At 47.5% G+C, this 24,974-nt stretch overlaps 1 protein-coding gene and 1 pseudogene across 3 annotated transcripts in view; one reads left to right on the forward strand and one right to left on the reverse strand.

The window, feature by feature from the left end:
• Window positions 1-24,974, reverse strand: part of Ankrd33b (ankyrin repeat domain 33B) — a 120,602-nt gene that overhangs the window by 8,164 nt on the left and 87,464 nt on the right. For 2 of the 3 annotated variants that reach the window (XM_008837630.3, XM_008837628.3), the window contains one exon: window positions 18,806-24,815. The exons of the other annotated variant lie outside the window; for it this stretch is intronic. In XM_008837630.3, coding sequence (XP_008835852.1) covers window positions 23,989-24,815 — 827 coding nt within the window. In that variant the 3' untranslated portion in view covers window positions 18,806-23,988. Of the gene's footprint in view, window positions 1-18,805; window positions 24,816-24,974 lie in introns of those variants that run through there. 3 annotated transcript variants of the gene reach the window in all.
• On the forward strand, window positions 12,034-12,448 carry LOC103737794 (annotated as a pseudogene).

Raw genomic sequence — 24,974 nt, forward strand, 5'->3', positions numbered from 1 at the left:
CTGGGGCAGGTGCAGCCTATGGTCCGTTGGCATGGAGGTGCTAATGAAAGCTCAGGTTTGGTGAGGGAGAGCTTTGGGCAGGGAACACGAGAGGTGAGCATGGAGGTGCCAGTGAGGCAGCATTGGTGAAGCATGCCAGGGTGCACAAGGTCGTGAATCCAGAGAAATTTGGCAGTTGGAACATAAACCGAACAGGATCAGGGAGCTAAAGTAGGCACCACCACCCTGGGGAGCCTGGAGCACAGGACAGCCTGCAAGGAGGAGGACAGATGCCAGATTTAAACCAGTTAGATCAACACCCACCCATTCCGTAGACCTCCTTAGCTCCTAGTTCTGGGGCAGTGGAAGTCAGGTGGGCCTCAGCTTCATGCCCTTCCTTTTCCTGCAAGACCCTGGGCAACTTGCTTTCCTGTTTTATCATCAACACATAGGGAACTGTTGGGAGCTTTCTAGAACTTCACAGATGACCCTTTCACATGTCAAGGCATCAAGTTCTGTTGATGCTGATTTAGCATCATTCCTGTAAATTTATGAAACAGGGTCAGAGCTGCTGTGGATTCTGCCCAATTATCAAATGGCACAGGGAGACTGAGGATGTGAAGGGGAAACAGTTCCTGAGATGATCACAGGCACATGAGCTCAGGTGCCACCCGGATGGTACAAACAACTATACAACACCACCTACCACCCACTTCTCTTCAGTATGCCCAAGTGTGGGCACCAGGTGAGCCCATAGCGTGTGCTCTCAGAAGCAAAGACAGGGTAAGACACACCACAGCTCTTGTCAGCTCTGGCCACGGAGACGGTGAAATGACCATCAGCCAAGGGTGCAGCCTGGCCCAGAGGAGCCCAGAGCTGAGATACCCCAGAGCTAGGTGGAGGCAGGTGCTGGCAGATCCAGCAGGTTTGTGATTTATTAACTCTTTTCCAAACATCTGCCTCGGGGCTCTCCAGCCTGTGCTGTTCTTAGCTGTTGTACAGATTTCCCAACTTCACAGCTGCTGCGCTCCTCAAATGCTACTTTGTACAAACTCAAAAGTAATTTTTCCCCAAGACAAGGCATCCTGCTGACCTCTGCAGGATCAAAACAAACAAACTGAAACCTGGGCACTTCACAAGGCTCCCAGGGCATCTGCAGTCCTATGCTCCTGATGTACAGAGGGAGGGCGGCCAGTGAGACAGGAACCTTGGAGCACTGGAAGCTTCCTCATGATGGTTGCAGGGGCCAGCAGTCCCCCGAGAACCAGAACCAACCAGAGTGCGGGCGTGCAGCCACATCTTACATAGCGTTTTGGCCGATGATGACTGCACATACCTCATTCTGTATTACTGGGTATGTTCATGCCATTACATCACCTGGGAGCACTGTTCCTGTCTTAGGTGTGTAAGTGCACATTATGAAATGGCAAACAGAAAATCATGTCTTGGCTCCTTTCTCAGAACAGATCCCTGGCCTAAAGTGACCCGTAACTGTATGCACAAGCACATGTTTACCGTTTCATACGTGTATACAATGTGGATTTTTTTCCACTTTGTGTGTGTGTGTGTGTGTGTGTGTACATATAAGTGTGGAGAGGTGTGTGCACATGGGAGGTAACATAGGGGTTGAGCCCCTGAGCCTCTGAACGTGGGGGTGAACCCCTCAGCGCACACAGAGGTCAGAGGAGGACGTCAAGTGTCCTGTTCTCCCACTCTCTGCCTTACTGTCTTGAGACACGGTCTCTCACCGACCCTGGAGCTAGGCTGGCAACCAGCCAGTCCAGCGAGCCTCCTGTTTCCCTGTCCCACTGCTGGGTTACAGTCGTGCATGGCCAAGCCTAATTTTTACCTGGGTGCTGGGGATTTGAACTCAGGTCCTCATTTTTAGGTAGCAAGCCCTCTTTCCTGTCAAACCAGCTCCCCAACCCCACAATGGGAGGTTTGTTTTTTTTTATACAGTTTCATGCATGTACATGTTTTATCAGACTCGTCCCCATTGCTCTGGTTCCCCTCCCTCTCCTGCCCAGTCCCCTCTTCTTTCCAGCTCATCCCTCTCCCACGTTCATATCTTAGTTGTTCTGAGACAAGACCTCATTATGTAGCCCTGACTGGCCTGCAACTTGTAGATGAGGATGGCCACCTTCCTGCCTTTGCTTCCTTGGTGCTGGGATTCTAAGAATGAGCCACCGTGCCCAGTAGAAGAATCTTCTAAAGAATCGGCTCCATGAGCCTCTGGAGACTGGGAAATGTGCTCTCTGTGGGTGGGCTGGCAGGATGGGCGGAGGTGGCAGCAGGGCCCAGGGGCTTCCTGTGCTTGAGTCTCCCAACATCAGCTTTTGAGTCTGCCCAGGCCTTGGACCAACTGGATGAGGCTCAACATGTTATGGAAGGCAACCTGCTTTAGTCAAGTTCTATCAATTTAAGACATATTCAAAACCACCCCCACACAGATGTCCAGCATAAAATTTCGGCAAATATCTGGCCTCTGTCACCTAGCCGAGTCGGTGTACGAAATGAACCACCAGGAGTTCACAACAGCTCATTTTATCTGGGTCTCCAAGTGTCTTGGATCCGTTTCCCTCTGATGAGGCTGACAGGTTTGCAAGTCTGCACATTCTGCCTAACATTTAGCACTCTCTTCCACAGTCATTCTAAAATTCAATTAAGGACATTTGTGACAAGAGAAAATAATTTTCCCTCATCATCCCCTTTAATCCTAAATATTATGATACATCCAACGGCCATGCTTTTTAAAAAAATCCAATTTGTCAATTGGAAAAAAACCAACCCAATCTGATAACATGAACTAATGTAATTGGGAAGATTTGGGGCTCTACCCAGAAGCCCTAAATGAGCTTTTTTATTACATTTCAATACTGTCATTCTGCTCTGTTTTGGGTCACTTGAAAGAGAGACCAGTCTTTTGAAAGAGGAAGACTCGATTGCCCATGCAAGTCACAAATAACCCCTATGGTCTTTCCCAGAGACATTCTTGAGAATACCCAATTTGTTTAGCGAATCATGGACCCTCCTTATCCCAAGGGTGGTGGCTGTCACCTGTTCATACTATCACTTTGCAGGGAACATCTGGCAAGGCCTGGACATGATTTGGTTGTCACAACTGGGAAGTTGGGATGGAGCTGATGGGTAGAGACCAGGGATATAGCTAGACACCCTCTTACACAAAGGACAGTCCCGCTCAAAAGGACAACAACAGTAAGCCCAACAAAGTCTATATGCCCTCCCTGTTCCAGAAGCCTCTGGCTTAATAATGTCATTCAACAGCCAAAGACAATTTCCCCTCAATCTGGAATCTTGACAACACATAATCCACCTTTCAGCGATGGAGGCGGCTGACATAGCCCAAGCTTGTGCGCATTCTCAGTCCCCTGAGCAGAGCAGAGCAAATTGGTAGGACTCAGACTGGCTCCTGGATGTGGCGGAAAGCATTAGATAAAGCAAATCTCTTCCTTCGGGAGAGCGTGCTGCAGAACTACAGCATGTCTGTTTCCTCCAATGCTGATGCCGAGGAGAGTGGAGATAGACATCCCCTAGCGGCTTCCCAGCCTACTCAGAGGGCAGGCAGGACAAGCTCACGGGCTTTGGGCTCAGCTATTTAAATTTTCTCTAAGAAAGGTCTGGAAACCCGTTCTGGAAATATTACAGCCTATTTTCCACAGTGAACAGTGTGTGCCTCAAGCTGATTAACCTCCAAGTTATCGGGACACATTGCAAAGAGACAGCAGCAAAAGTGGAAAACGGTCTCTGTAGAACAGTGGCTTGAAAAGAACCTGTGTAGGTGAAGAGGGTCTTAGGGGGAACCTTGGCCTTGGCTCGTGTCCCTGCCTCCTGCACAGCTCCTCCCTGTCTCAGCCCCTCCTCGATGCGTCCTCATTTCTACTATGAGGAACAAAGACTGTTCATGAACTGGTCTGGTACTTTTCCTGGAGAGACAGAACAAACGTCTACCCACCCCAGACAGGACACCGATGACAGACCAAAGAAACTTATCTGTAACCTGAAGTCCCTCCGACCACAAAGACACAAGCTATAGTCCCACCTCCTTCCCATGCTCTGCGGAAGGAGTCATGTAGTCGGAAGCCCATCACCTCTCCCACCCAATCAGTTGACCTTGCATGAAGGGGAGGGGCTAAGGATATAGAAGCCAAGAAAGCCACGAGGCAGGTCTCTCACCATTTTGTGTGGCTGTCGGGAAGTCACAGGATTTATGTTTGGGTGTGGACATTCCAGCACGGTCACAAATGGGGGAGGGGGGCACTCCTCTGTAAGTAAACCGGCAGGCACCCCAAGCTCAGTTAGCAAGTCCAATAAACTCGTTAGGATTTTCCAAATGGCATTTTTGGAGAATTCTTACCTCGGGTTGTCAGAAGGAGAGTGGGGGGGAAGGAACTGGACACCGCCTGCACCTCCCAGCAGTGCATTTGACTTTATCGCACCCACGTCTAGCTTGGTGAATCAATGAGTTTACTGGGCTTACTTACAGGAGCATGAGTGAGGGGTTGCTTAGAGGGACGCTGATGACTTGCCAGCTACTTCACTGCGAAGCCCACTGTAGCATGGGTGATGACTGACAGGTGCTGCATCGAGGCTCTGCTTCACCTCTCTGCCCCGGCCCTCACTACTTACATAACCTTGGGGAGGTTGTAACTCTCTTCTAAGTTCTTGTCACTTTCTTTTCAGTTTGGTAAGCCTCCCCTTTTCTCTCCAGAAAGAGCAATCTGGTAGAATCAATCTAAAAGAAATAGCTACGCAACAGAACTCTTGTGGAAGGCACTCACTTCTCACCTACACCCCACATTGACTGAAGATGAGCCAGAACTTTGACTCCTTGATTATCCACCCACGCTGAAGACAGTGATCAGTTATTCTGCCTTTAGCCACAATATATACAACTGGATTACTCCACACAGCATATAAAAGACAAATCTCAGAACATTAGAAAAAACAAACTCTGAAAAAAATCACAGGCTTTCTCATTAAATTTTGCCTTCTGTGGTGATGCTGTGTCCACCTTCAGAGGCCAGTGCAAGAAATCTCTGGCCTGAGGTGTCCCTCCTCTCCGACTTCAAAGTAGAAAAGATCACGAAACAAAAATAAAAGCCAAAAACAAGTAAGTAAAATCTAAAGGCAGTCTCATGCCATAACCCACAGTAAGGGACCCACATGAAAGACTATAATGTGCTTTCCTCCTCCTTCAACAGTGCTGAGAGTGAGGGAGGCTATTCAAATGCCTAGTGTAGCCCTCGGTGTTCATTATGTGGGTATCACAGCTAAAGTTCTTCCCTAGGTCCCTAGTTTAATGCTAATTTTCTTCAATGAAACAGGTTAAATTATTTAACTAGCCTCATAGATGCTCTTAAACACACACACACACACACACACACACACACACACTCACAAATTTCCCAAAAAAGTTATGCCAGGAGGAGGACCAGTGAGATGACGAGGGAGTGAAGGCGCTTGCTGTGCAAGCACAGGGACCTCAGTTCAATCCCAGGAACCCATGTAAAGGTGGAAGGAGAGAACTGACTGTGCAGAGCTGTCCTCTGACCACCACGTGCTTCCTGTGGCACGCGTGTCCCCTCCCCAGCCAGCAGCGCAATAATATATATTTTTTAAGTTATCCCAGGAAATGAAAATAAAAAAACAAAAGATTATTACTTTGTTGGCACAAAATAGCTTATCTAAGAAGGAGAGCTGGCATGAGTTCACTGAACAGGCAGTTAGATAGCCTGAATGTAAAGAGATCATGCTAAACAGACATTTATTTGACCTGCTTAAACTGTATAAACTTAGCCACAGTTACACCATCCTTCATTAATCACAAAAACATTGAAGTACACAGATTTCCCACTGGAGGAGGTTCTGGGGCTAAATCACTGTCACTGTAAATCATCTGCATGACCACCATCATCATCACCACCATTACCATCGCATCATTAGCATCATCAGAACCCTTATCACCAACATCTCCATCTCCATCATCACCAGCTCCATCAGCTGCCCCACATTTATTGAGCACAGCTTACGCACCAGGCACTCACAAAAAACCCCACTTGGTAGTTATTGTTATTTTGGCAAGTGATAAAGTTTAGTGAAGTAAAATAACAAGCCTAATTCCGAGAGCTAGTATCTAGCAAAGCTTAAGGTGACCTGATACCAAGTTCTGTGCTTTCTACCAACAGTCCTTTTTTTTTCTCCCCTCATGTTTCAAGACTGAGTTTCACACTAGTCCCAGCTGTCCCGAAACTCAGAAACTTACTATATAGTCAGGCTTACCTCGAACTTACAGTGACTCTCCTGCCTCAACCTTCCAAGTTGATTCCAGGCATGACCACCATGCAGAGCTATCCACCATCAAAGTACAGGCTTTGAGGTTGAGCATGCTGGCCGCTTAACAGTTCTTCTAGTCATTAGAACCAAAACCTCAGATAGACACTTGGCCTTTCTGTCGCTCGGTTTCCCAACCTGTAAGGAGAATAGTAAGTCTCGGGGATGCAGTGTTGGAACAGGCCTGGCCTATAGTATGTGTAGGACATACTTTGTAATTTTAAGCTATAAAAATGACAATCATTAATGTGTTTTCTGTTATATGGAGTTAGCCCGAATCCCACCTGATAGTACAGATGCTCACAGAAGCCAAGTTTTCTCTCAAGTGGAGGAGGAGGCTTTGCTATCTCCTTAATCCCTTTCAGCATCTTCCCTGTGGACTCATAAGTAGTGTGCAGGAGGCCATTTGCAAGGAGTATAGGAATGACTTACAATATTGACATAGTCTGAACTAATGATGTTTACTTAACCTTGCAACCAAAGTTACTATTTATAATGTAAAAAAGCTCACTGAGCCCTGTGCTCCTCTTGTGACCTGGGCACCTGACTTAAATCCCTCAGGACCCCACTTTGCCCTCCACCCAGGGTAGTGAATGACTGTGGGTGTGCTTGATTCACCTATCAAAGTGCTGGAGGCAGCAGATATTTCTCATTGAAGACAGCGAGAACAGAAAAATCTGTCTGAAATTGTGAGATATTTTAGGCCTAGGTAGGGATCAAAGGGCAAGATTCTCTGATAGGATGAGGGTGGACACTAGTTTCTAGTTCCCCCATTCATGCTGGAGACACGGTTTGAATAAAAGAATGAGTGAAGCCTGGCTTGAGAGCACAGTACCCTGAGAGATCTGAAGGAACAGGTGCTCAGAGTTCAAGTCCACTCTTGACCTCAAAACTAGTGCTAAGAGCCAGGCTGTTCCTTATTCAGGCACAGCTGTAATGTGTCTTTGAAACAAGGAGAAAGGGAGCACTCCAGTGTGTGACCTGTTCTGCCTGACACTGTCTAGTTTTGCTAAGCTGGGCTGCCAGGTTTGCACAAGAGAGGATCTTCAACTGTATCTTTTCCTTGTGATCCATGAGTATAGGGTCACTGAGTGTCTTAGTTACTGCTCTGTTGCTGTAGTAGAAACACCATGGCCAAGGGAACGTATAAAAGGAAGTTTATTTAGCTTACGGTTCCAACGGGGCAAGAGTCCATCACGGCGGGGCAGCAGCGGTGGCCGGAGGAGTGGGAGCTAAGCTCTCACTTGGAATGAGCTGCGAGATTGGCTAGGACATGGTTGACAGCAGAGTGCAGGCCCTCCTGACCACAGTCAGCTGTGTCTCCCAGTTCTAAGTGGGTGGATGGTGGGCGGCTGACAGGCAACACTGTTTGGCTCAGTGGGCACCTCCTCTCAGAAGGCCTGCGGCTAGTCCTCAACCAAGCTCCACACTAGGCATGGGAGAAATGACAGAGTCTGCTGGCATGACAGCTCCTCTCATGACAGTTGGAAAGATGTTGGCCCTGTGGGGGAAGGGAGGTTAGGATGATGCCTCTGATCCTGAGGACACAGATGCACTTATTATGGATGGTACAGTCTGGATCTAACTGCAGTGTAGTCCTGGGAAGAGCCAAAGCCACCCTCTACCTGTTGGAAGAGGCTTGGTGCAGAGCAGCTCACTGACACCAGACATCACCAAGGGACTGAGGCTGAAGGGGTTGGAATTCCAAAGGCCTCATCTCCCTCTGTGCGGGCCACATTTTGCTGCTCTACTGTCCATCCACAGTTACTGGGCGGGGTGGGGGCGCAGTGTCTTGAGAGGCGTTCCTGGTTCCTGATTGCCTGGAGGATGTGGGGGCTGAGAAGAGTTGGGGAACCCCTTAGGTCTGTGAAGGGAATTGGCACTGAGCCAGTGTTCCTAGTGGCCCCGAGCACATCACTCTTCCAGACGAGCTGGGGTTCGACATTCACAGGTCCACTACAATGCCAAGATCACCAAGGAGAAATGCAGCCAGGACTGAGCTCCAGTCTGTCTGCCTCCAAAGACTCTCCTCACACAGCTTAGACTATGTATGGTATCATTTGGTTTAATTAAGTAAGCCAAGCATCTTCTTCCCCGTATGCTTTTCTGGGAGAAGAGCCAGACTGGGTCTAATAAAGCTGGGTATTTTCCACATTGCGTCTTCAACTGAGCTGACTTAGCTGGTTTCCATTGTCGTTCAACATGTCCCCAGCCAAATGCCAGTGCCCTCATCAACATGGCCCAATCTGTGATGTCCAGATAGGCCTTTCATAGGATGGTCACCACACACGGTAATGGATGGCAGGGCTATTTTTCTGGCCCCTGGGGTGGAAGAGGTGGATAGTCGGTAACAGCCTTGCTATAAGAGCTCACCATTTGGAATGATGAGAGCCCACCAGAGGGATGATGGGAGTTCGCTGTTAGGAGTGATGGCAGCTAACTCCCGGGACTGATGGGAGCTTGGAGCTGACAGTGATGGGTGCCAGAGAGAACAGCACTCACTGACGGCAGCATGCTCAAACAGGGCAGGGCCATGGAGCCCTGTGTTGGGGGATGGGGGTAGGGGGGCTCCAGTCCCTGGGGCTGGAGTGCAGAGAGTTCTGAAGCTATCTGTTTGCTTCTGCTCTGCAGGGTACAGGGTTTTGGCCTGGATGCCTTACCAGGAGTCACCCCTCTTTCAGTTACGGGATGGGGACTGGAGTGATGACTCAGCTGTTAAGAGCATGTACTGCTCTTACAGAGAACTAGAGTTTGGTTCCCAGCACCTAGGTCAGACAGCTCACAACCACCTATATATCCGGCTTCAGGAGTGGGATCTGATCCCTCTGGGATCCACAGGCACCTATACTCATATGTGCACGACCACACACAGATACATATACTTAATTAAAAATAAAATCTAAAATCGACATGGAACGTGGGAGGTTCAGTGAGTTGCCCAGGACCCTGCCTTCAGTAGAGGCAGACTGGGCCTGTACTTCATGCTCCAATCTTCCAAAGGACAAGAGTCAGACTCTGCAGGAAGGCCCAGCCTCACATCAGAAAGCTAGACATGGCTCACTTCTCCTCCAACCCATGGACACATTAGGCCAAGTGCTACTAAGAAACCTGTTCCTGAAACTGGGAAGGACAGAGGCATAGGCCCTAAGTTACGGTATGTGGGGGAGCAGGCGCCAGGAGGACAGCTTGAGAAGGGCCAGTGAGGGAGCATGGCAGAGACCCTGAGGGAATTTAGCTGGGAGGCCAGAACAGGAGCAACGAAGGGGACACTGGGCAGAGGCTGAGCAGGTGCTAGAGCTGCAGAGCTCTGAGTGTTGCAGGCTGAGGAACAGAAAGTCACATCTGTGAGGAAGAAAGCCTGTCATTAAATCTTTAAGGCACCATGAATCCAGGGAAAGCAGGAAGATCTAGGGACACAGCTCTTCAGGCCAGGGGAAGGAAGCTGAGTTTTCTAAGTGAAGTAGAAAACTAGTGGCAGGCCTTGAGCAAGAGAGTGACAGGGTCTGATTCATACTTTGGTGAGTGGGCAAAAAAGTGGGCCACACAGGAATCAGAGTGGACGGACCCCTCTGGGTGAGGGACGATGGGCACTCATACTGGGTAGGAAGCACAGGGTGTTAAAGGATATGACTAGCCTCGGCATGGCTGGATGATGGATAAGCCTTTAGGGGGTGGGGCCTAATTGGAAGTAGGTCACTGGGGCATGCCTTTGAACAATGATAGGCCCTCTCACCCTCTTCCTTACCCTCACCCCTGTCCCCTTGTCCTCCTCATCATCCCCTCTCTCTCTCTCTCTCTCTTCCTCTCTCTCTCTCTTTTTCTCTCTCTCTCCCCCTTTTTCTCTCACATGTCCCCATGATATTCTACCTCATTGCCTAGAAATATTGGAGCCATAAATCTCTCCCCCTTTAAGTTGATTTTCACAGGTATTTTTATCACAGCAACAGAAAACTGTGGAACACGGACTGAAATAAAAATCCAGAATTAAATGCCACTTTGACAATCAGTTAAGCCAGGATAGGCTTTTATGGTCTAACCAGAAGTTTTGCTGCCCACTCAGCACTGTGGAGACATCTCCAGCTAGCAACCCTTGTCACATGATCAGTTACAGGGCTTTTTTTGTCCACCAGAGAAGCTAGCTTCCGCTTCCTGTGGATGCTGGAGTGCTGCTCTGTGGACAGGAATGAAGACACCACGCCCCGCAAAGCCAGGGAAGAAGGGCCGGGCTCTTCCCAACCCCATCTTATGTCATCCGCAGAGAATACAGTGTGCCAAAGGGTGGTCACCGAGATGGAATTTGGTCAGGAAGAGCCCCTTATATCTACCTGGGAATGACCACTATGGTTAGTTCCAAGCCTTAGGACTGAGGCTGAGTGCTCAGAGTTGTCCCCAGGGAATGTCCCTTTGCAGAGCATAGATCCACTGTCTTGAGACCAGCTGGAGGGTGGCCTCCCAAAGGGGGTGAGGACACCTTTCATTTTTGACTTCAGGGTGGCTTCATCATCTTTGGCCTCCCTGGTCTAGACTCTCTGTTACCTCAACACGAGCTAAGGAAATGGTGATGTCTAAATTTTCTTGTTTTAAAAATAACACTTATGAAATATCAGGGTGGATTTAAGCTAAATTCATTGGTTAGAATGATTAATTGCGGGGGGAATGTGCTAAATTTTGTTACATTTTAATTCATTTTCTTTTTCTTTTTCTTTTTTTCTTTTTACGAAGAACAGTAGCAAGCTTGGGCACAGAAAACAGCAAGAGGACAGTGACTTGGGTGGGTGGGCAGCAGTGGCCTGCCTGGCCAAGGAGCCCTCTGCCCCTTCACCACATGTACCCAAGGACTGATTTGGCTGATCCTGAATCCTGCTGCAGAACAGTGATGCCTGCTGACCTAGTACTACCAGCTGTCAATCTAGAGGAGCAGTTTGTCTAAGAAAGTTATCAGCAGGCTATGACTGGAATGTCCCTCACTGGAAACTAGCCTAGTCCTCAGCAAGGAAACAGCACATGTGACCTGCCAGGAGCCAGTGACCATGGGAAGGGCCTGTGGGACAAGGATCAAGGGGGCTGAATGCCAAAACCTTGGCAGGCACTCTTCTTTTTTGTTTAAAGATTTATTGTGTATGAGTGTTTTGTCTACATATATGTGCTATCACATGCATGTCTGATGCCTGTGGAGGCCAGAAGAGGGTGTCAGATCCCCTGGAACTAGAGTTAAAGATGGTTGTTAGCTGTCCTGTGGGAGCTAGTAACCAAACTTGGGTCCACTGCAAGAGCAGCCAGTGCTCTTAACTGCTGAGCCAGCCCTCCACCCCTCAGCAGGCACTTTAACCACATTTCTGCCAGTATGGCCACCACTGCTCCCAGCCCACTGACAGATGAGCACCAGCCTAGAAGTACCAGCCTCTGCCTACCCCAGCACACTCCCAGCACAGGAGGGAACTTGGCACTTCAACATGTCCCCATCACTTCCAGTCCAGTTAAATAAGGACAAGACCACTTTCTTCCCAGCCTCCCCCCCTCACTTTGCATGTCCCAGTTTGCAAATGTGTTTAGGGACCAGTCTGTGTCCTTTAACTTCCTGGACAGTATTTCAACCCAATAAATACACCATTTGCTCTCTCAACAACAAAAGTAAAAATAACTTCCAATAATCATCCTGTCTGATAACATTCTTCATTTAAAATCATTTCTGGCACCAGCAGCATGGGCAAGTGTCGTGGTCTGCATACCGCCGGGAAGCTCCGTAGTCATCAACGGGACCAGAAGTGGTGTGATAAACAGAAGAAAGCCCATGTGGGCACAGCTCTTAAAGCCAACCCATTGGAGGTGCCAAGGGAATCATGCTGGGAAAAGTAGGGGTTGACGCTAAACAGCAACTTCAGCTATCAGGAAGTGTGTCAGGTCCAGCTCATCAAGAATGGCAAGAAAATCACAGCCCTGTGCCTGGTGACGGTTCCCTGAACTTCACTGAGGAGAACAATGACGTTCTGGTTGCTGGATTTGGTCAGAAAGGTCATGTAGCTGGTGATAGTCCTGGAGTCTGCTTTAAGGTTGTTAAAGTAGCCAATATGTCTCTTTTGGCCCTGTACAGGGCAAGAAGGAACGATCAAGATCCTAAATGTTGATGATGGAAGCACAGTGTATAATAAATTTTCATATGCCAACAAATAAATAAAACATTATTTCCTATTTAGGTCCTTTTTTAAAAAAAATTATTGTTTTTATCTTATGTGTATGAGTGTATTGCCTGCATGTATGTGAGTGCACCCGTGTGCAGTGCTGCGGAGGCCAGAAGAGGGTGTCGGATTCCCCTGGAACTGGAGTTAAGGACGGTTCGTAGCTGCCATGTGGGTGCTGGGAATCGAACCCAGGTCCTCTGCAAGAGCAGTCAGTGCTCACAACTGCTGAGCCATCTCTCCAGCCCCTATTTGGGTCCTTTTAAAATAATAATGTAGAATTGTGACTTTCTTTTTAAATTGGACTTCCTATGTTCAGAGTAAAACGTCCAATGAGAGCTGATTGTTTCCAGTTCTGTCAAAACAACCTGAGTTGGGGCTCGAAAGCTGGCTCAGCAGTTAAGAGCACTGGCTGCTCTTACAGAGGACCTTGATTCGATTCCCAGCACCCACATGGCAGCTAACAACCGCCCCTAACTCCAGTTCCAGGGGATCTGACACTCTCTTCTGACTTCTGTGGGCATTACACGGGTGCACTCACATACACGCAGGCATTATACTCATACACATAAAATAAAAACAATAAAATATTTAAAAAGAACCTGAGTAAATTTTATCTTAAAAAAGACTATAATTCATTGGGCTGGAGCGATGACTCAGTGGTTAAGAGCACTGGCTGTTCTTGCAGAGGACCCAGGTTTGATTCTCAGCACCCACATGACAGTTAATAACCATCCCTAACTCCAGTTCTAGGGGAATCTGACTCCTTCTTCTGACCTCCTCAGGCATACATGACATGGGTGCACTTACACTCATGCAAACAATACACTCATATACATAAAATAAAATAATAAATAAGACTATATTCATTAGGAGAAAATGTAGAAGATAAAACACTGACTTGGGGTAGAAAAGGCCTTAAAGAAACACAAAATGCAAAAATTTAAAAAAAAACAGCTTTGAAAGTTTTGATTAAATCAAACTTTGAAAATTTTATGGAAAATGTAAGTGATAAGATGAGAGAAAAAAACAGAATCAGTGTGCAAGGACTGCATCCCAACACAGAGCAAACGAATCAGAAGACATGCCGTAGCAAACCCAAAACAAATGAAAAGCAAATGCAAACAAAAGCACGAAACAGGAATTCAGATGCCTGGAAGACACAAAGCTCACAACCTCACCGAGAATGGGAAAAGTGGAAATCAATGAGATGCAGTGTATTAACCCCAAGAACCTGCAAACCTCAGGGAGTCAGATAAATGACTGGTGGTTCCCGAGTGGAGCATGGCCTCTCTCGCCCCCTGCTGGTGGCTGAGTGTCAAGCCAAACTCCTGGAAAGGGTCACAGGCCCTGCTGGGCTGGACGAGGGGAATGAGAGAGGAGAACGGGTGATGAAAATGACAAATTCATTATATACACGTATGAGACAAAGAAGTTTTTTTAGCGGAAGAGAAAGCAAGCTATTGCTTATAAGTGTGGCTTAAATGAGAAATGTTCCCCATAGGGCTGACGGATTAGAACACTTGATGCCCCAGTTGGTGTGCTGTTTGGGAGGTTATGAAACTTTCAGGACAGGAACCTTGGAGAATGCGTCACTGGGGACAGGTTTTGGGGGCCTCTAGCCTTGCCCCACTTCCGGTCCTCTCTGCTTCCTATGTGTGGATGGAGATGTGATCTGCCAGCTTCCCACTCTGGCCGCCTGTGGCTATCTATGCCTCCCCCATCGCTGTGATTTCCCATTGGAACTGTGAGCCAAAATAAACTCTTTCTTCTGTTAGTTGCTTTTGGTCAGTGTATTTTATCACAGCAACAAGATGTAATTAATATAGTTTTTTAAAAGACGTCTTAAAGTAAAATGCCTATTTACTTCAAGTAGGTAAATCTTGTTTCTACACTCCTGTATTCTAATAAAATTCATTTTTATATACAAATAGGTATAAGGAGTCATGTTACTTGTAAATGATAAAAGCCGGGTGTGGTGGTGCATGCCTTTAATCCCAGCACTTAGGAGGCAGAGGCAGGCGGATCTCTGTGAGTTCAAGGCCAGCCTGATCTACATAGTGAGTTCCACACGGCTGGGGCTACAGGAAGACCCTGTCTCAAAAAACCCGAGAGCGTTGTAACAGTCCATCAATGAGGAAATGGTTGAGTGAATCATGGTTCGCCTCTACTGAGGAATACTACTGAGAACCAAAGTTCCCAGATAAACTGTATCGTAAAACTGACCTGCCTGCAAAGGCTGATAACTGATTAGAACTTCAGTGATTGTGGAGAGTGTAATGTTGCAGGTCCAAAGTCTAACTGCAATTTATCTTGGGCTATTTTTAGCTTCCTACCTAGCCACGCCTTACCCACTTCTGTTTCTGAGTTAATATCCTGTGATTAACAAAAATCTTTTGAAATGTATTAATGTAGCAGACCACCAACTTCTACCAACCAAAAGACTGAGTGTCATCAGATGGCCTCTGAGGCCTGTAGCTAAGATTTCTCTTTCGCTGTATCCACCTACTTGTCTCCACCAATGTACTTGAAAAGTGTCTTGATTTATGGCTTTCCTTTGTTCTGTTACTACGAAAGTTTCATGAAACTGTAACCACATTGCAACATGGAATTTGGGGTAACCCTAATCTGTGTTCCCAGTCCAATGTCACTCATATTTGGCTCCAGAATTAACTATTTCTTATCCCCTTTGAGGCAAGAGTTGTGCTTTTGCATCACACTTTGCAGCAAAAAGAACGAAGGGAGGACCCCAAACTGCATGGAAAATGGGAGAGAGCTTGTCTGCACAACAATGACGGGAAGAAAGTGTTAAAGATACAGATCTAGAAAGAGCATAAGCAAAGGCCTGTTTGGAGGGGCAGCTCACAGGGAAGGGAAGTCACTTTTCAACTGAAGGCCCTTTCTTCCCCCTCATGTTTATTATTTTTTAAAGTTATTTTAAGCCTGTTGTGGTAGTGCACACAGGTCAGATATGCTGAAGAGGCAGAGGGAGGAGGATCACAAGTTTCAGACCAGGCTGTGCTATTAATTTTTGGACTTGAGGTGGCTGTAGACCAGGCAAGCCTGCCTCCTGAGTGTTGGGATTAAGGGCATGTAGGTTGGTTTTAAATGTCAACTTGCCACAATTTAGAATCACCTGAGCATGGAGCCTCAGTTGAAGAACTGTCTTGATTGCCTTAAATGATGTGGGAAGACTCACCCTAAATATGGGCGGCGCCTTCTGGTGGCAGCCCAGATGCAAAGGGGAAGCCTGGCAGAAGGCAGAGTCTTCCCCTTCTGCTCTCCTGGCCTCTAAGTTAATTTACAGAGTTGCTGCTGCTGCTAATTCCTTTGCTGATATGAAAACCAGGTTTTCCAGGCTTTCAACATGGACTGAGGACCAGCGGCTCTCCAGGAGCCCTCCAGGTCTTTGGCACCAGATGGGAACTACTGAAGCACCCAGCGTTTTGGACTGAGGAGCCACCAGGTTCACAGTCTCTCAGGTGTGAGACAGCTGTTGCTAGACTACTTCAAACATACTGTGTATGTATATATTAATTCTGTAAGCTCTGTTCTAGACAACCCTGACTAACACAACGGCTCAGCGGGAGAGGCACACACCGCCAAGCCTGATGACTGGAACTTAATCCCATGGTGGAAGGAGAGAACCGATTTCTGCACATTGTCCTCTGACCTCCACATTCACATTGGCATGACTGTGTCCTCCCCTACACACAAATAAATAAATATAAACTATAGATTTCCAAATTATCTTCAAATATCCCTAAGGACATATTTTAAGAGGCTCCCCTTTTTCCAGTAGATGGCCCTACACCCATGTACATACAGGCAGCATTAAGTGGACTCGGCAGGTTTAAAAACAGAGCCCATGAAGTTAGGAGGGACAAGTGGCAGGGCGGATACAGGAGGAATTGGAGGGGAGGGAGTGAGGGCTACACCTGATCGAAACATTATGCGGATGTATGAAATTCTCAAACAATAAAAAATAAAAACTGTAGGGCAGCACATACAGTGTGCCACTTAGGTAAAGCAAAACATGAAAACATGTGTGTGTGTGTGTGTGTGTGTGTGTGTGTGTGTGTGTGTGTGTACACCTGAGGGATCCCACAGGTTGTAATGGGACAAGGAAGTCACTGTGATCTATGGAAAAATATTCATGAGTAACTCACAATTAAATTCCCTTACTTGGAAAAATTAAGTGGAAATACGTGGAAATAAAAAGCACACAACTATTTCGGTCAAAACAAGCGCCATGAGAAATACTGATTTGTTTCATAGTTTTTTAATAATTTATACACTTACGTTTCTTCAAATATCACAATTTTATACCATGAGAATGTTTATTTTGCCAGTGATTTTTAATTCTTCTACCATTGTTTCCTTGTATTTTTTTACACGACTCCATCTCTTTTTTCCTAGACTTTTAAAACATTAGACATAATTTGTCGGAAGTTAAAAAACAGAAAGACACTCTTCCTGCTGAATAATATCACATTTAACATAAAGCTTATGAAAGCTTTGACCATCAAGAATTGAAGCTGCTGGGGGTGGGGGGGTCACACTTATTAGTGGGTCCCAAGATAGCCCTGAGGTCTAAATAGGAAAATATCTTGTATAAACTGTAACAAAACTCTCACATCAGAATAAAACACTCTGAAAGTTATAGGTATATCCACATTTAACAGCTTTACAACATTCAAAAGCTACTGGAGTTTAGAAATAACAAAGGAAACCCTTCACATTCAGAAAACAGAGCTTATATCAGGACAGAACTTGAAGCCTGGCCCCATGCCAAAATCTGTTCTATTCTTCACTCATCCGAAGGTCACTATTGCTGAAAACATAGATTCTCGTGTACCCAGTAAATGCCAAGTACAATTATCTTTTTGTTGTTTGCTTTTCAGAACTATCTTTTGAACCAAGACATTCCAGCAGTGGTAGCCTTAGTTCATTTGAATGAGGCACTGGGTTCTAATTCCTTAGGGTGGCCCCAGGCTCTGGGGAGGGCTGGTACCAATTCTGGACAAGTAGTGATCACTCATGGAGTCCATGGAGAATATTGATAGTTTCACCATTCTGCACCAACCTCTAGAGCTTTGAGCTGTGTTACGGCGCCTGATTACTACATCCCCAAAGTCCATAAAGGGTCAGGTCAACACAGCCCACTCTGTCTGGGATGGCCAGCTTCATTTTCCCCCACCTACATTTTCTTTCAAAACAGCAGAAGGACATCATAGCATGGCCAAATGAATTCTCTCAAAGCCCACATGATGTTAGTGCCAGTCAGAAGACCTAATCAGAGCTTCCCCTACAGTCAACCTGTGCCCAATCTCACTGAATCCAGGCCCCACACAAGGCTGTGCACTGAGGCCAGGTGGATCTTTCCAGGGGGTTCTCTTGGGTCTGGGCCCCCAGCAGCTGATGCTCAAAGCAATGACCCAGATGGAGGCAGAGTTCTAGCTCAGCATCTTTTAGTAGACAGGCCTGGGTTGTGGAAAACCCAGTCATGTCAAGTGTCACATTGAATGGGGGCTCCCAGGGGATCCTTAGGCCTTGAAATCAGTCTGAATATGCAGCATCCAAACAGCCACAGAGACATTCTCTGGGGGCCACCGTGAGCCATGGCAACAGTATCTTTATGAGTACAAAGTCTGGCCTTTCAGTTTGTGTGTGTGCGTGAGTGTCACACACTGTCCCCATTAGCATGACCTGCACCTTCCATAAAATCGTATTTTGGCTGGGTCAGAGCTTGGAAATTGTGAATGTAGTACAAGCATCCAGCAGAGTTACTTGAAAAATCAGTCAAACCAATGCAGGCAGTGTTTCTCACCTGCACTCTCCTTTAAAAGTTAAATAAATGAAGACTTCAGAGGAATGTTTCAGTCTAATACTTATTTAAAATGTTAATGAGCCGGGTGTGGTGGTATACACTTTTAATGCCAGCAGTCCAAAGGCAGAAGCAGGCGAATCTTTGTGAGTTTGAGGCCAGCCTGGTCTACATAGCGAGTTCCAGGCCAGCTGGGGCTACAGGGAGACCCTGTCTCAAAAAGACCAAAAAAAAAAAATGTTAATAAAGAAACATGTGAATTCAAGGACAAAAAGGTGACTCAGTCAAGAGTTACACAGATGCATAAAACAAGTTCCTTTGTTTTTAAAGATTTATTTTTATTTTGTGTGTATGACTGGCCTACATGTATGTAACTACGCCACAGAAATACAATGCCTGAGGAGGTCAGAACAGGGCATTGGATCCCCTGGAACTGGAGTTACAGGCGGTTGTGAGCCACTGTATGGCTGCTGGAAACTGAACCTGGGTCCTCTGCAAGAGCAGTCAGTGTTCTTAACCACTGAGTCAGCTCTCCAGCCAAGTTCTTGATGCACTGCAGTACACAAATGTGAAAAGCTTTGTGGTTAGCTCCACCCTTTCTCCAAAGGCTCCAGCTGTCCTTTCATTATAACCATGACTTTGTTGTTGTATAAGAATCTACCATGATCACCATGATCAGTGTTCCCTCCTTCCTTCCCTAGAAGCTGTGGCTGTCCATGGAGTTGCCCAGCTTAAAGGGGGCTAATGTATGCCTTGTGAGGAAGAAACTGAGGGCTGGGCAGCACAGACCAGAATCCATACTAGAGAACAAGGTCCTAAGGAACTTGCTAAACTTTCCCAAACACTATAGAAAAAGCTTCTTATGATGTAAGAGCAGGGAGTTTACAGTAAATATCATCACTCTGAGCACCGTGGGCAACTGTTGATGGAGCCCAACTCCCGGGGGCAGCAGGCTTTGCATCATTTTGAATCTGGGATCTGTCCCTCCCCACAGGCCTCTATCTCACCCACAACAGCCTTCTCTCTACTCCAGAGACCTGGCCCCAGCGGCCAGCTGGGGAGGAATGGGGAGAGGCCACTTGATACAGCCCTTCTGTGTCCATAAACCCATTTTCTAGCCAGCATCATGAACCTCCTCTTTTTCTGACATGCAGAATGAGCCTCCTGAATCAGAGGGATCCAAAGCTGAGATGGCAAAGTCCTTGCAGTTCTGACTTTATTCTGAGGTATGTAGTGTGGCCAGGAGCCTGTGGGAGCTGAAGAAGGAACACAGTCCATCCAGCCATGTGCTTTCTTCTAGAGCAGCAAGCACACAGCTTCTGCACAGCCAGGCCACTGTGGACCAAGTGTGCTGAACTTTCCCTGATCCTTCCCAGCGGGCTTGGTTGGCTCCTGCAGACAGACTGTGGACACTATATTCACACAAATTAGGAGAAAAGACCAGGCCCGTCTCACTCGCCAATATCAGACCTAGAGTGGACAGCTCTGGGGAAAACTTACACATGGCCCATCTGGGAATCAGCTAGAGGCAACTGTTAAACAATGGTCACACCCAGAAGAGACAACCGAGAGACACAGGTGTGACTGTGACATCACATCCACACAGCCCTTACACTGCCACATCCCTGGAGATCTCCACTGAGGGACGAGACCCAGGCATCTCCCGTACAAGCAGCAGCATCAACACTATCTTGGAAATATTTTTTTTTTTTTGGTCTAGTTTAATCACAAAGAACTCAAACATCAAAAGGATTTAAAATATACTTTAGCTTATCCCCTAACTATATTTATGTATAAATCCCTGAGAAGGTACCTGTCAATGAAATTCACTATTTATTTACAGTTAATAACACTGGGGCATACAGAGCTCTGAGCCTGCTCCTCTACTATCCCAAGTCAGGAGAGAAGACCAGGCCTTCCTCCCCAAAACAAGGGACAGGTAGGGGCTGTGCTGATGTCCGAAACCTCCAGCCCTGTCCTCCCATTCCTGGGGATTTGGAGGTCCCAGGCTGGTAATGCAGCAGGGCCACCAAGGGGTGCTCAAGAGCCCTTATGTTTCTGCCCATTTAGACCTCAGGGCACCGGTGCTAGGATGAGCAAGGGGTTTAATCAAACTGGGGACAGGAAGCAGGCGGAGGAGCAAAGGTAAGAGGAAGAAGAGGTGAGGTGAAGAGGGTGGCAGAGAATAGCACTGATGACAAAGTCATAGGGATACTTATGACCACACGAGAGACAGGGGCCACCCAGCAGCCCCCTCCTCCATGAATAACATGAGGGTGTAGGGAGGATGACCACTCTGAGAGTAGACACAGCTGTTCAAACAGCAAAGCACAAACGTAAACCATTCAAGCAACACCACTGCATTGTTGGGGACACTAAAAAGGAGTGATTCTCTTGACCTCTGGAACTGAAAACTTCTCTAGTGAACCACTCGCCTAAAAAGGAGACAAAACTAACAACACGGTTTGAGAATGGACAGGCTCTGTGGGTCACCCCCACAAGCGTACCACGAGCCTCAAGATAACTTGCCCCTTTGCTCTCAGTGAGGGGTGGACACACGTGCCTATCTGTCCCTCTACTTCCCTTCACCCACCTTAACTCCCAAGTGACCCCAAAAATCCAGATCAACATGGGTAGGAAGGCTCCACTCACAGCTGTCTGTCCTCATACTTCCCCAGAGCCTTCTGTCTGAGAGAGGAAATACTGACGGCTACCCTGTCAAGAAGCATCTAGAAGTACCAGCTCATTCTGTGACCTCCCTACTGCATGTTGCCAGAGCATCTGCTTGCCTTCCTAGCCCACTCCAAAGATACAGGGAACACAAGAACAAAAGTCCCCCCACCCCACAATGAGAAAAGAGACTTGACAACATTTTCCTAGACTTGGAAAAAATCCCTAATAGAAAATATGCTCTCCTGAATAGAAGGTCTTCCCATGCAGGGTAGGACAGGACTCACTTCTAGAGAGAGACTTGGAAGACTGTGCATCCCAACCTGGACTGACTTAATTTGGGTTTCATAGCTCAATTTTTCTCTGAACAGCACAGACTAAAGCCCACCAGGGAATGGAGCTTCCCCAGACTGCTCATCAGAATTCTTCCACATATCTGCCATTTGTCATTGCACAAGACCATCTAGGTAAGAGCAGCTCTACTGAACAGGGCAAGAAACTAGCTCACATCCAAGTCTGCCAAAGAAATCATTCAACTGGCCTGGGCTTGCTGACTTGGCAGCCTTTCTAAAATAATGCATGCACCTTGTGAGCTATGGCATGAGTACCACTGTCCTGACACCTGGACAAGGCTGAAATCACATGGAAAGGTTTCCATTTGGCTGATTCAAAACATCGTGGAAACAAATGAAACCTCCAGCCTCTTGCTGTAACACCATGGACAGTCCACGTTTAACTGGGAACTTTGAAAATGGACTGTTGGTGAGGTAGATGGCTGGGAGGGACCAAAAATGTACATCTCTAATTGGTCAGCAGCAGGGACCCAAAGCTTGGCAGGGGTGCAGGGCTCATACCTACCTTCCCAACGTGATCTTAACACAGTGTAGCAGGAGATTTGGCAGACACTAATGGCAGATACCAGAAGCTGCCTAATATCGGCTGCTCAGTCATAATTAGACATTCTACAGAGGTGGTGCCTTCTGTGGGAGCTCAGACGGGGCATCCAGGAGGAGCCCCCTAAAGGGCAGCAAGGACCTCACACAGCCCCATCAAGAAGCTACAGTTCCCAGCACTGACTGTGGTGGTCACTTTGGAGCTTCGCATAAACACTAGAGTGCAGTTCTCCCCCTGCAGTAGGGTACAGGCCAAAATAATTTATATGCCATCTGGGGGCAACCAGCACAAGGAACATGGACTATAAGCCATGTGGCACTGCCTGGTGGGGTCACCAGCTGAAATATAAGGGTAGGATTTGTGGGTGCTGAGGATTTGTGTACAGGTGGCAGAAAGATCTCCAATACTAGAGGACACAGGGAAGACTATCCCTCAAAGTAAGCAAGGTTGGTCACAGCCCTCACAGCCTCCAAAGGGATGTAACCAATCCCAAGTCCTAGGTCACAAGGGTGACCCTTGCTAACTGACACCAGTAGTTCTCAGGGTGGGTCCAAACTCTCAGCATTTGTTTTGTTGCCCTTCGGGGGTTAGAGAGAAACTAACTAAAATATGATTTTAAACACTCTATGGTGATCACACCAGTGTCCCCATCTGTCTCGGAGCAGCCTGAGGTCCCAGTTCATAGCATTTTTGGAACAGCTGATATGAGAACTCTGATTACTCAGTGACCAGTGGTGTCAAAGAGGAAGGAATAAGGGGAAGACCCTCTCCTCCAGCATGAGACAACCAGCGCATTGCACAATGTGTCCAGGGCTACAGCAAAGAACTTCAAATCAGTCTGTAATATCTAGAATCTATGGCTTCCAAGTATTTACATTAAATATTTAAATAAAGTGCATATGTGATAGATTCTCTAAGACCCAGTAGGATTTCTCAGTGCTTTGGAGATAAAAGTATAGATAGAAAAATCCCACTGAGAGGTTGGGGCCAGGGCAATTTACATCCGTGTCCTGCCAAAGTCCACACACCTTGGAAGTTCTACAAGGCTGGAGTGAGGATGAGCAAACATCCAGGATAATCATTAAAGGGAACCCTAAAGTAAAATCCACACAAGAGACTCTCCAGTCTTGAATCTGGAGGATGGGGCCACCCTCAGAGTGCATCTCTGTCTACAAAAACCTGCCTAAAACTACTCTGCTGATTTTCCTGAACACATATGATTTCATTTTGTATCTCTACTAATCATTTATTAAATCTACCCCGTTAAATATTTTCCTCACATCTCCTGGAAGATGGTTTATCCAGTTTTATCTAAAGCCCCTTGCTTAAAATGAGTTCAGTTCTAGCAACAAATGTTCATTTTTTGCAGTGTTTCATAATAAGTTGACATGTTCTGATTATTATTATTATTATTATTATTATTATTATTGCAGGGATAGAGCGATTTTAAAAATGAAATACAATGAAGCAGGATTGCTGTCTCATTTGATCGTTTGGAAAATAATTCAATGCTTTCATCAAGTAGAAGCAGATTTCTGGTTACCTAATCAAGTTATTAGAAAAGCTGGTGTTCAGGCCATGGGAAGGCAAGGGCCAAAACCAGCCGGCAAGAAGGGAAGGAAGAATTCCGAGGAGTCTGTGTGAATTCACACAGCTATTGCAAATATTTATTGCTAGAGACAGCATTTTAAACAAAGGGTCTTCAAACACATATATTAAAACTGTCTTAAATTACAATTGTAAAATGCTGCAGATTTCATAAATAACAAAATACAAAATTATGTGAAAATGCCCTTTGATAAACTGGTTCTAAAAATTCTTAATTGAGGTTCTCTAAGGGGAGACCTGCAGGTAAATGGCTCTCTCTCTGGGTGTACGGATTACTCAGGGATCTGGTTTTAAGTAAATCCATCTGTACTGCTCTCTTGGGAGCAACATGGGCTGCCCTCCCTGGATCCAGGCAGCACACCGGGACAGGAGACAGGAGGCAACCCTCTCCGCCCGCTGTCTGCCCCACTCACTACCTCCCAGGCTGGTCCCCGCGCTGCCTGCCCCAGGCCAGGCGCACAAGCTGTCTGCATTGCGGCCCCTTCACGTCCTTTTCCTCCACCGTGATGCCCGCCTGTCCTTCTGAGTCTCCGCCTGCCGCTTCTTCTCCGCCTCCTCCGCCTTCCTCTTCTCCTCCTTGGCTTCCTTGTACCGCCACTTGGGGATCTGCAGGTGGGTGCTGTCCTTGGTGCTGCCCTTGGGCGCCGCGCGCTCGGGCTGGAACGTGGGCGCCGGGGCCTTGCTGATGCGCACTCTGGGCACCACCACGCCGGGCCGCACGCTGCTCCTTCGCAGCAGCTGCAGGGGCAGGAGACTGGCCTTCCGCCGGGCAGGGGTGGACCCCGGGGCCCCGGGTGGGTGAGGAGACGCGAGGTTGGTACTCCGGGCCTCCGCAGTCCGGAACGGCGACTCGGAGCCCTCCTCCTGGAAGCTCTCCTGGGCATGCACTCCCCGGTCCTCCCTAGTTGCCAGGATTTCCTGCACCGCCAGGCGCCTTTTCCCCACGCAGGGCGGGTTCTCGGGGCATAGGGTCTGGCAGACCACAGCAATCGCGGGGCTGTAGAGGCTCGTGGTCATCCTGACCATGTGGTCAAGGACACCTCCGTCCTCCAGGCTCTGGCCCGAGCGCGAGCTTAGCGTGGACCGCAGGAACCGGGTGAACCTCTGGAAGCAGTTTTTGGAGCCTGTGGGCTTCAGGGCAGCCTCGGCAGGCAGCGGCAACTCCGGCTTGTACTTGTCCCCAAACTGCTCCGGGCAGGGTCGGTCCAGCAGCCTCTGCATAACGCGAACTGCCTCCACCCGGCCTGTGTAAGCAGCCCACTCCTGGGGCGACATCCCGCGGCGGGGATCCCTGGCCTGGACATCTGCCCCTGTAAAACAAAAAGCACACAGGCAGCAGTGGGCCGGCAAGAATGTTCTCCCCTAGACAAAGAATAAAGGCAGAACTTGGGAAACATACTAACCCTGGCCCAATGAGATCACCACTAACTCTGCTGCCAGTGCAGTATAGCCCACCTTGCAGATGTTTA

Source organism: Nannospalax galili, unplaced genomic scaffold (assembly GCF_000622305.1).
Source record: "Nannospalax galili isolate Female #2095 unplaced genomic scaffold, S.galili_v1.0 scaffold698, whole genome shotgun sequence".
Lineage (NCBI taxonomy): Eukaryota > Metazoa > Chordata > Mammalia > Rodentia > Spalacidae > Nannospalax > Nannospalax galili.